This window comes from Chiloscyllium plagiosum, unplaced genomic scaffold (genome assembly GCF_037043375.1).
Source record: "Chiloscyllium plagiosum isolate Xiang-an unplaced genomic scaffold, Cpla_swu_hap1 HiC_scaffold_15, whole genome shotgun sequence".
NCBI classification, from domain to species: domain Eukaryota; kingdom Metazoa; phylum Chordata; class Chondrichthyes; order Orectolobiformes; family Hemiscylliidae; genus Chiloscyllium; species Chiloscyllium plagiosum.
Window position 1 is genome coordinate 35,456,613 of NW_028270153.1, and position 12,943 is coordinate 35,469,555.

The following is a 12,943-nucleotide window of genomic DNA, read 5'->3' on the forward strand; positions in this document are numbered from 1 at the left end:
ATGTTTTGTTGGAGATTATCATTCATGCCACACAAGTACCAGGCAATGTTGCTTGCCACATGTCAGTTCAAACTGAGACATTGTTCCGATCTTTCAGTATTTTACATGGACTGCTTCAGTATCTCAGAAGTTGAAAATGGTGTGGGACATCAGCTGCAAACATTCCCATTTCTGAACTCCATGATGAAGCAGCTGAATGTAGTTGGGCCTCTGTCATTACCAAAGAACTCCTGCAGAAACGTCCTGAAGCTGAGATAACTGACCAGCATTAATTACAAATCAGCTTCCTTTGTGCAAGGTATGACTCCAATCAGTGGAGAGTTTTCCCCTGATTTCCAATGACTCTAGTTTTGCGAAGGCTCCTTGATGCCACACTCAACCGAACATGGCCTTTATGTCAAGGAGAGTCACTTTAACCTTACCTTTGGAACTGGACTGTTTTTGTCCAATAGACAATAGATAATAGACATTAAATAATAAGTGCAGGAGTAGGCCATTCTGCCCTTCGAGCCTGCACCACCATTCAATATGATCATGGCTGATCATCCTTAATCAGTATCCTGTTCCTGCCTTATCTCCATAACCCTTGATTCCATTATCCTTTAGAGCTCTATCCAACTCTTTCTTAAATGAATCCAGAGACTGGGCCTCCACTGCCCTCTGGGGCAGAGAATTCCACACAGCCACCACTCTCTGGGTGAAGACGTTTCTCCTCATCTCTGTCCTAAATGGTCTACCCCGTATTTTTAAGCTGTGTCCTCTGGTTCGGCACTCACCCATCAGCAGAAACATGTTTCCTGCCTCCAGAGTGTCCAATACTTTAATAATCTTATATGTCTCAATCAGATCCCCTCTCAGTCTTCTAAACTCAATGGTATACAAGCCCAGTCGCTCCAGTCTTTCAGCGTAAGGTAGTCCCGCCATTCCAGGAATTGACCTCGTGAACCTACGCTGCACTCCCTCAATAGCCAGAATGTCTTTCCTCAAATTTGGAGACCAGAACTGCACACAATACTCCAGGTGTGGTCTCACCAGGGCCCTGTACAGCTGCAGAAGAACCTCTTCGCTTCTATACTCAATCCCTCTTGTTATGAAGGCCAGCATGCTATTAGCCGCCTTCACTACCTGCTGTACCTGCATGCTTACCTTCATTGACTGGTGTACAAGAACACCCAGATCTCTCTGTACTGCCCCTTTACCTAAATTAATTCTATTTAGGTAGTAATCTGCCTTTCTGTTCTTGCCACCAAAGTGGATAACCATACATTTATCCACATTAAACTGCATCTGCCATGCATCTGACCACTCACCTAACCTGTCCAGGTCACCCTGTAATCTCCTAACATCCTCCTCACATTTCACCCTGCCACCAAGCTTAGTATCATCAGCAAATTTGCTAATGTTATTACTAATACCATCTTCTATATCATTAATATATATTGTAAAAAGCTGCGGTCCAGCACTGATCTCTGCGGTACTCCACTGGTCAATGCCTGCCATTCCGAAATGGAGCCGTTTATCACTATTCTTTGTTTCCTGTCAGCCAACCAACTTTCAATCCAAGTTAGTACTTTGCCCCCAATACCATGCACCCCAATTTTGCTCACTAATCTCCTATGTGGGACTTTATCAAAAGCTTTCTGAAAGTCCAGGTACACTACATCTACTGGATCTCCCTCGTCCATCTTCAGAGTTACATCCTCAAAAAATTCCAGAAGATTAGTCAAGCATGATTTCCCCTTCATAAATCCATGCTGACTCTGACCTATCCTGTTGCTACTATCTAGATGTGTCGTTATTTGAACCAAGGCTATAAGGAGATCAGGAGCAGAATGATCCCAGTGGAAAGCAAACTAAGTGTCAATGAGAAGTTTATTGATAAGCAACTGCTGCTTAGTAATACTGTTGATGACTACTTCCATAATTTTACTGAAGAAGAGAAGGCTGATGGCATGGTAATTGGGTGGGTTGGGATGGTCCTGCTTTTTATCTATAGGGCATACCTGGCAAACAATTTTCCACATCACTGGATAGATACAAGTATTGTGCTGTACTGGAACACCTTGGCCATGATAGTGGCTCAAGTCTTTAGCTCTATTGCCAGTGTGTTGTCAGGGCCCCTGACCTTTGTAGTATTGAGTGCCTTCAGCCATTTCTTAATATCACGTGGAGAGAATTGAATTAGCTGAAAGCCAGCATCTATAGCACTGGGGACCTCTGGAGGTGACCGAGACAGTTCACCATTCAGTGGGAGATGATGGAGTAGCAGAAATATCACTGGACTTGTAATCCAGAGGTCACGGAGCAATGCTCTGGGGACATGGGTTCAAATCCCAGCATGGCAAAGAAAAACAAAAATCTGGATCTGAAACTATCCTCATAGTGACCATGTTACTATCATCAACTGTTGTAAATAACCTACCTCAGTTACTAATGTCATTTAGGGAAGGAAATCTGCTATTCTTATCTGATCTGGCCTGTATGTGACTATAGACTACAGCAATGTGGTTGACTCAACCCTCTGAAATGGTCTTAGCAAGCCACTCAAGTCAAGTACGTTAGAGATGGGTAACAGATGCTTGATTTACCAAAACTCAAGAGATCTGGACTCAATGCTGAGGCCTGGCAAAGCAACTCCTTCCCAACAATATACATTGCTATGGATCTGGAGACACATGAAGATCAGTTAAGCTGCCATGGTCGAATCAGAACATGAGGTGTTCTGGATTACCAATCCAGTGGCATTATTACTATTCTACCACCTGCTTATTAACGAGGACGACTTATTCCCTTTTGTGAATGCCTACACTTGCTAACCCTTACTGATCTTTCTACACCTTCCTGTCACATTATTGTCGAGACTTGGAGATTCAGTGTGTTAATGCTGGGAATGTCATGGGATAATAGTTAGAGTCTCTTTTGTTGGAGATGGTCATTGCCTGGTACTTGTGTGACACAAATTCTACTTGCCACTCATCAGTCCAAGCCTGTATGTTATTCAATTCTTGCTGCATAAGGACACTGATTGCTTCAGAATCTGCAAAGTTGCAAATTGTGCAGAACGTGTTACAATCATCAGATTTCTGACCTTACGATGGAGGGAATGCAATCAAGGACACATGAAGCAAGGGGAGGCGGTGTCAAAGTGGTAATTTTACTGGATATGTAATCTAGAGGCCTAGGTTAATGTTCTGGGGCATTAGTGTCCTTTAGCCATTGAAACTGCTATTCTTACCTACACGGTTCGTGACTCCAGACCCACAGCAACATGGTTAACTCTTAACTGCCCACTGGACGATTACTGATGGGCAATGAATCCTGACCTTGCCAGTGACCCCACAATACATGAAAACTAGGATCTGCAATGATGCCCTGGAACTGAGATGATTGACCTCCAACAGCCATAAATCCCCAGGGTCAAGGCCACCACTGTTGGTTGATCTGCCTCACAGTTGGGACAAGACATGCCCAGTGATGATGATGATGATGATAATGATGACGACAATGGTGCCTGGGACATTGGCAGGCTGTCGCTGGGTTAGAGTGTGCACTAGCTCTCCCACTGTTGGCACTAGTGCCAGATGTTAGTAGAGGACTTTGCCAAGTTGACAGGGCAGCATGTTGTGTCTAATGCCTGGGTCATTGCCGAGTGGTCTTCTAGTTTTATTTCTTTGATTTTTCTGCAGAGATTTAATACAATGCATTGGCTTGTTAGGCCATTTCAGCAGTTACTTGGCTGCAGTTTGGAGTCACATGTAAGCCAGACAGTAAAAAGCACGGCAGGTTTCCTTGCCTAATGAACATTGAGTGAACCAGATGGGTTACTCTGTAGTTATGAACATGATTTGTTTGGTCTTGGATCAAATTAAGTCTAGATCAATCATTCGTTGCTTTTAAGATGGCAAATTCCTGCTTGAAAGTGCTATAATTTACCATCTGTCTATTTTCCAAATTAAGCAAACTACAAATAAGCTGCAATAAATGATTTAAATTGATGTCTGGTGGAAGTGTTTGGTGCTGGAATAACTTTGTGCCTTGGAGGCATTATTGTAGAAAAAAATACTCAGAAAACAACTGACCCCTGCTTTAGTATCCTCTTGTGGCATGGTGGTAGTGTCTTTACTCCTGGACCAAAGGGCCTGGGTTCAAGTCCCACCTGCTCAAGAGACATTTCATAACATCTCTGACCAGGTTGATTAGGAAAATAGGTGAATAATTTTATTTTAAAGAAACTTGGTGTCTTGGAGCTCATTATGAGACAAGAATTATTCCGAGCATGTTCTTTTTGGAAAGATTTGATAGTTGTATCATGACATTATTAGTGAATATTAATGATATTCAATATTCCTTGTCATTTCAACCTACTAGTCAACCACTGCATTCATTATCCATCCCACACAATGGGCAGCATAAAACCAAGGTGATTGGGATCTTGCCTGTTGGTTGGAGAGCCAGACTTGCATCACTTTTTGGGGATGCTCCATGGTGTTAAGTGTCTATCAGCAATTTAAATGGTCAGTGTCAAAGGTAGCATGGTGGCTCAGTGGTTAGCATTGCCTCCTCACAGCACGAGGGACTGATTTCAGACTCCAGCAACTGTCTGTGTGGAGTTTACACATTCTCTCCATGTCTGCATGGGTTTCTTCCGGGTGCTCTAGTTACCTCCCCCAAAACAAAGAGGTGCAGGTTAGGTGAATTTGCCAAGCCACATTGCCCATAGTGTTCAGGGACATGTAGGCTAGATGCATTATTCAGGGATAAAGATAGGACAATAGGATAGGGGAATGAAGCTGGGTGGGTTACTCCTCGGAGGATCAGAGTGGACTTGTTGGGCTGAAGGGCCTGTTTCCACACTGTAGGGATTCTATGATTTTGAGGCTCTCCCCAGGGTCAAGGAACCCTTAGGCTAAACAGATACTCCCTGAGAGCTGCTGGTCAATTAAGAGGCCAGTGGTTCACACCTGTAGCCAGTTTCATGCGAATATTAGCAGCTCCTGGCAAAGCATCCATTTGAATTTCAGGTTTGGCGGGTGAGAACAGGACGGGTGTTATATGGGAAGGAAATTAAAGGAGATAAGAGTGGTCATTAGAAGGAAAGATTGTCTCTTAGCAGGCACTATCCTTCCCATTACCCCCAATCTAGAATGGAGTATTTTTAACCTTTGACCCCAACCCTGAACCTGCAGGAAACCCAACAAAGACAACTGGCCATGTGGTGATTGCTCTACATGCCACTGGCTGAATGCAAGGAGTGACAGGATCAGGTCCTTAAAATGGGCATTGCACACCTAAAGGCCTCAATTAATGTTGGAGGCACGAAGGCTGTTCATGAAGCTTCTTGCCCAAACTTAATTGGGGCAAAGGTGGGAAGGCACAAGGGTACCTACCCCAATACCTTTGAGCCCACTTAGATGCCACCTGCTTCCAAACTTGCCTTAAATGTAACTGATGTTCCAAATGAAAAAGGCTTTAGTATCAGTAAGGCCTTTGAGGTGAGATAGAAAACGTGTATAATCCTACTGAATGCAGGGCAGGCTCAAGGGATGTTATGGCATAATTCTCCTATTTCTTTAGGTCTTGCAGTGTAGGCTCACATGCTGTGAGTCGCCAACAGGAAACTGAACCATCCTGAATCTCCAGTTTAAAAATGAAAATGTAGTAAAATAAGTATGTTCAATCATGACATCCAGAGCACATTTTGAAATTACTTCTGAAGTGATTTATGCATCAAATAAAAGAGGAGGCTGTGAGAACTGCCCCAGAACTGCAGTACACAGAAGCAAGAACAGAAACTTGCTGGAGAGACTCAGCAGGTCTGGTAACATCTGCATGGAGAAAGCAGAATCAACGTTTTGGGTCCAGCGATCCTTCTTTAGAATAGTCCTGCCAGACCTGCTGAGGTTCTGCAACAATTTCTGTCCATAACTGCAGTTCTTTGTAAGTTTAAAGCTGACAATTACTATATGGGACAAAAGCATAAGAACCAATTAGGAAGTTTAGTCTTAATAAAATAAATGGCAGTATTTGCAAAAAGGTTTCCAACCAAAAATTTTGAAAGATTTAAATCACAATTCTGTAATTGTGCATTCCTTACCAATGACAAATGCTTCTTTGCACTGTGTTCCATGTTCGTTGTACCAAGGAGGTCGCCCTGCAGTGTAAATTGTTCGTGTGCTTGTTCTTAAAAGTGGTGGTTCAGATTTGCACTGGCTAGTTGTTCGCTTTCGTGATGACAACGAAGGGTTTACAGAGGGTAATAATCTGTCCAGTGCCTTTTCACTGCTACAAAAAAAAAGGAACAGCATTGTGATAGCTATTCCCATAGTTAATACAAATACATTCTTTCCTCCCCAAATCCAGAAACATCAAATGGCTAGTGGGTTTATTGAAGTTCATCTGTCCTCTAGTACTCCAACTTGTTCATCAAACCTCAATGTCAAATTGCTTCTGCTATTTAAACAACTTTGGGGTGAATTTTCCCCAGCAGGTGAGACCAAGAGCTGAGTTTCCAGAATGCATCGCTGGTGAAAATGTGATTTGCTATGCTGTAAATTTTATGATTTTGTTAGATTGAACTCTGGCTCAGCTTAGGGGCATTCATCTCAATATTGTTTAAGATGCTTGCCATGGTAGCACAAGGAGGTCAGGAACAGAATATAGAGATTGAAATAAAAGGTAGATTATGCTTACAACTGTTTGCTATAGATTACCGCCCAGTGTATAGGAGGTGAAGGAATAAAACTGTAAAGAAGTGTAAATAAAATCAAAATAATTGAGATTACTGACAAACCTTCAGCTCCAGAGTCTGAAAAAAAAGCATCATGTGTGGATGATCCAGTCTTACTCAATCAAAATCAAAGCAAAATTTTACAGCCCCCACCAATAGGTTTGCAGGTGATGGCTTAGAATATTCTGTGTGTCCTTCCTATCACTAAACTTTGCAGCAATGTTTGGGGACAGTTGTTAGAGCCTAAAGTCCATCTACTCATTCCCCTTTAACTTTTTGTTTTAAGTCATTCACAGGATATAGGCATTATTGGATGGACCAGTATGTTTTGCCAATATTTAGGGCAGTTACGAGTCAACCCTACTGCTGTGGATCTGAAGTCACATGTAGGCAGACCAGGTAAGGACAACCGTTCATATTAGTGAACCAGACAGGTTTAGCTGACAATCGATCACTATTTCATGGTCATCGTTAAACTTTTAATTCCAGATTTCTATTCAATCTAAATTCCTTCATCTTCCATGGCAGGATTCAAATTCGGGTCCCCAGAGCATTAACTGGGTCTGTTGATTAATAATTTAGCAATAATATCACTAGGTCAGTGCCATGGCTTTTTGCCAAGCAGCAACCTTTAGGCTTGACAGGCAGGAAGGTGAAACAACATAGCAAGCCAGGCAGCATCAGGAGGTGGAGAAGTCAATGTTTTTGGTGTAACCCGATGCTGCCTGGTTTGCTGTATTCTTCCAGCCTCCTGCCTGTATTTTGTAATCCAGCATCTGCAGCTTTTTTTTCTAAGCAACTTAAGGCTGGCAAGCAGTGGTTGGGAATGGAGTAGAGGACGCATAGCAGGTTAACCTGCAGAGGTGAGATGGGAGAACATCCCTTACATCCGCCACCTAAAAAGATCAGCACCCTTTCTGGCTTTTGTAATCAACTCCCACACTCCTCTTACCCCACCTCCTGGTCATATGGAGACTACCCCAGACCTGCCAGCAGCTGGTCTCCTGCCACTTTTTTTTGTGGGACTTGAGGTGTTCCCAGCAGTGGGCAGAATAGTCATCTTTCTGTTAATGCTGTTGGTGCCAGAACTGCCAGATAACTAGTTCGCCTGGCAGTTCTGTGTGGCAGAGCACTCTCCCCTGTCAAGGGTAGAAGTTCTAACTGCAGCCGGTCTGAAATAAGCAGCCTCCAGCAGCTGAGGAAATATTGCTGCATCTAATAATAGAAAATGAACCAAAGTTGAGAAATGTATTGGAGAATCTGGAAACATAGAAAAAAAAGCCATGGCACAAAAGTCAGCCATTTTTCCATAGAGAACATGCTCAATGCCTCCCTCATCCTGACAGCCCCCTTTGTGCGCAGCTGCATCAAGCTGTGCATAGACTCTCAGTACGCAAACACCAAGTGTCAGTATGTATCAAGGTTCTATCTGTCCCCGGTGTTATGAAGGATAAGACTGACCTTGTTGCTGTGGAATACTCCAAGTAGTTGGGCCATTCCATATCATTTGTCCTTCACGGAGAAATTTGCAAAGAAAAGCACTTTTGACCATCAGGAAATGGTCAGCATGTAGCGTCCTTGAGTCTCTGCACGAGAAAGGATCCTGTTGGGTTGTTCCCTGAGCAGACTATCAAAATCATTTGGCAGAATACTTCATCACCAGAACTTTCCAACGAGCACCAAGATATTGTTTGGCTGGTGGTGAGAATAACCTGTGAGATGCTTCACATTGCCTGGTCAGTCTGTGCTACAGCCCACTGCCCTTGAAGCAGCTGCGGAGGGGTTGGAGATGGTCTCACATCTCCTGCTGGAAGGTGCCTTTGCAAAGGAAATCTGGAGAAAGGTGCAATGGGTTTTGTCAAGATTTGTCCTGAGCAGCTCCATGATGCAGGATGCTGTGCTCAATGATGTGGTCCTCAAGATACAAGCTAAGACAAATATCAAGTGCACCTGGAGGGCCAACTTGGTGAAAGACATTCTTTTGTCTGCCCGAAACTTCCTGATGTTCCAGAGTAAGGAGTTAACCTCGACCGAGTATTGCAGACTGACACATTCCAAGGTCCAGGACTATGTGCTGAGGGATGCATTAAATCTTGGGCAGCTGCTGCCAAGGCACAGTGGGTAAAGACCACAGTCTAAAGTCTTTCTGGCAAAATACAAAACACACACCCTCCTGGTGCCTCAAATACATAAATAATAATGTTTCATAAGTAAGGAATGCCTTGAGTTCATTTGTTGGAACTGTCAAGAAAGTCAATGTTTGTTTGTTTCCTATGCAAAGATTGTACAGAACTGAACTGCTCATGGTGTTATGAATGTAAATAAAAATATTTTGTATGAATAAACTATGTTTTTGGAATAAAAAATTTGAGATATAAAAATAGATTGCAGCAATCAGAATGATAAACATAGTTGGATTAGAAAATGAAACAGCAATGCTGAATTCACACACAAACTGTATTCTGAATGCATTCTACAGCTGTTTATCAATCGACACCAGGTACTTTTCAAGTCAGAATTGTTATGTTAACTATCTTGCCTAAAGCAAGCTGCACAACAACAAAAGCACAACCAATTCAACAGCTGCAATAATTCAAATCTAGAGAAATTGTGCTTTTTCCTTTCATTCAGAGAATCAATAACTTGGATTTGTTTGCCATAAACATTAAGTAGCAATGAATATTTCAGGCTAACACCTCTGATCCCTGATGCCTCTGGTAAAGCATACTCACAGACACAAATACGATTCTCAGGTAGAATTATTATGACCAACAAGAGTCTTTGGGAATCTCATCCACTAGAGGCACACAGCTGCAAGTCTGACATACAGATTTCTGGCCATTAGAAATATCACTGAGATTAAGCCCCTCAGAACCCAATTATATTTTATTGCTCTAAGATACAATATTTTCTTTTTATCACTTGGAACATTAAAGACCAAGAGGAGTAGGCCATTCAGCCCCTCAAACCAGCCCCACTACTCTGTAAATTTATGGCCTGATCATTTGCCCCAGGCTGCAACTCCTCTGATATTTGTTGAACTCTACACACTTAAAGGCAAAGGACATGTTAAATTTGTTGCAGATCTTGTCCTTTAAATTAATAGGCCACTTTTATATTAAAAAAACAAAATTAAGACAATTGAATTGTGAATTACTGAGGCAATGCTACAAATTACTCAGAATCCTATAAAAAAGCTCAACTATAAAAACAGAAGCTATCGAAACAGCCATTTCAATGGCTGTCCACTATATCCAGGCTGTCCACACCACAACAGCCTATAAATGCTCAGTTTCTATTCCTGAGCATTCTGATTTGAGGTTAGTAAGTCAGGTAACAGCCAGCTTTAAGAATTTTGGTATTTAAGAATGAATGTTACTAACACTTGTGAGCTCTTGGGGTCACAGTGGTAATAATACCTTTGGGCCAGAAGGTCCATGTTCAAGTCTAACCTGCTCCAGAGGTGTGTTTTAACATGTTTGAAAAGAGTTGACAGAAAATATCTATATCAGCTATACGATATAGTATCATGCTATAATGGTATTAGAGGCAGTTCAAAAGGAGATTCACTCGGCTCATGGCATGAAGTGGCTATCTTATCAAGAACAGCTGATCATGTTGGGCATTTATTTGCAATTCAGAAGAATAAGGGGTGGTCTTATTGAAACATGTAAGATTCTGAAGGGGCTTGACACGGTAAGTGTTCAGATGTTTCCTTTAGTAGGGGAATCTTGAATTAGGGGACAGAATAAGTGGATAATTATTTTAAAAGGATATGCAAACGAATTTCTTCTCCGTGGGTCGTGAATGCCTGGAATTCTCTACCTCAGAGTTGTGGTTCTGAGTAGGATGCTCTTAGAGAGTTAATGCAGAATGGGCCAAATGGCCACTTTCTGCACTATAGGGGTTTTATGGTGAACGTGTAAACCCTTCCAATATGCATATGCATGATGGTAAATACAAGAGCTCTGGTCAGCTATGCTGGATATAGAGTGAAACCCCCTTCAGCAGCAGCAGCCTCTAGCAGTAACTAGTGACCTGTTTCAGGAAAATAATAGCTTTAGAAACGGATACAAACACAAACTTTGTTTGCCTCATAAGCCACTAGCTGCAGGAATAAGGAAAGCCTCAAAGACCATAGGTTGCTTATAACTACTTTTACAATACAGGGTGAGGTTTGCATCACACAATGAGGCTATTTTACTTGAAAATCAAAGTTTTGTTCTCACATGATGACAATTGAATAGTTTGTTTTTTTCGTAAAGGGGATTGAAAAAGGGGCACACATTTTTTGTTTTACATTGGCAGCAGGTATCTCTGGCCTAACCAAAGTGAGGTTAGAACCTCAATTTCAGAAATTCTACCAATGATTTTCACTGGAGTACACACATCTGTGCAGATGCTTCACAGGAGTCACAGATGAACAGGGCAGTAAAGGCAGCATTTGGCACACTGGCCTTCATCAGTCAGGACATTGAGTGTAGATGTTGGGAAGTTATGTTGCAGTTGTACAGTATGTTGGTTAAGCCACACTTGAGTATTTGTGTTCAGTTTTGGTCATCTTGCTATAGGGAGGACATTATTAAACTGGAAAGTGTGCAGAAGAAATTTACAAGGATGTTGCCAGGAATCAAATGGTCTGAGTTATAGGAAGAAGTGAAACAAGCTAGGATTTCATTCTTTAGAGTATAGGAGACTGAGGGGGGATCTTGTAGAAATGTATAAGATCATGAGAAGCATGGATAGGGTGAATGCACAGTCTTTTTCCCTGGGTTGGAGAATCAAGGACATCAGTTTAAGGTCAGAGGGGAAAGAATTAAAAAAAAGAACCGAAGGAGTAACTTTTTTTTTTACACAGAGGGTGGAATGCATGTGTAATGAGCTGCTAGCGGAAGTGGTTGAGGCAGGTACATTAACAACATTTAAAAAGCATTTGGACAAATACATGGATAGCAAATATTTAGAAGAATATGGACCAAATGCAGGGAAAAGGCATTAGGGTTGATGGACATTTTGGTTGGAACGGACCAGTTTGGGCCAAAGGGCTTGTATCTGTGCTGTAGGACTCAATTATTCTATGAGAAATAACTAGACATATAAAAGTGCAGCTATCTTCAATCAAATTTAATTTTCACTGGTGGACTACCCAAAAAGCCCGAGTTGTGGACTTTATACTTTTCAGGAAATTTAGCATTATCGTGAGTACAAATGGAGAGAGATTCAGGGATGCTTTCGGGAGAGGGAAGATGCGTTTTGGAATTGTTAAAAAGGTAAACATGTTACAAAAAAAAATGGATAAGCCCATTAGAATGGTCAAGCTGTCAAAGGATTTAATTCCCTTGGAACTTTTCAGTTTCCAATGCATTTAAATCTCATGTCCTTTTAATTAAAAAAAAAATCCACTTAAAATTAAAATTATTTAATTCTGTTTGTTGACATAAGCCGGAGGGTTATTATTAGAGGATTTGTGCTGATTGACTGATTTCATAAACTATTATGCTAACTGTGAGGTCCTGTAATTTCAAAGTTTAATTGACAACTTCAAATTGTTTTAAGGTTGTTGATATGGGCTATGACTACAAATGCTTGATTTATAAAGGATTAAGTTGTTTAAGGAAGTTAAATGTACCAAATAGTTCTCTTTTTAAAAATCAGGTTTTTTTAAAAACATTAGTGAATTCATCAAATAGAACTTTATTTTATTTCATCTGCAGGATACTAGGGGATTGTGTGGAAAACGAAGGTGTGCGAAGAGTGAGAGCTGAACAGTTGCTTTTGTTCTATTGTTTTGTTTACAGTTGGGACAAATTCCTGGATTGTGAAGTCTGGCCCTGAACACAGCATGTTCTTGCACCTATAAACCACTGTGGCTGTCTCCAAACCCTTTCTGAAAATTGTGGGCAAAACTCCCATTGACAAATGTCAGTCCAGAACCAAACTTTGAATTGAGGAATTTTCTCCCGAGCTAGGCTGGTGGTGCGAGGAATTTTCCCAAATCTGTGCTCTCCATTAGGAAGCAAAAATTCAGAGTATAATGTGGAGCATGCATGAAATTGAACACAGAGTTACAAAAAAATGCATAGGAATAGAGCACAAATAAATTAAGCAGTACATGGAAACAGCAGAAGAGGAAATTTGACTTCCATCATGTTTTACCAAATATACACGTTCTCAATATGCTTTTATTACTAGGTATCAACTAGATTCAATTAGTAT

General features: G+C 41.4%; 1 protein-coding gene across 1 annotated transcript in view; it reads right to left on the reverse strand.

Moving 5' to 3' along the window:
- Positions 1-12,943, reverse strand: part of LOC122560129 (uridine-cytidine kinase-like 1) — a 157,807-nt gene that overhangs the window by 86,107 nt on the left and 58,757 nt on the right. Inside the window, exon 2 of the mRNA XM_087994882.1 lies at positions 6,095-6,282. Coding sequence (XP_087851008.1) covers positions 6,095-6,282 — 188 coding nt within the window. The remainder of the gene's footprint in view (positions 1-6,094; positions 6,283-12,943) is intronic.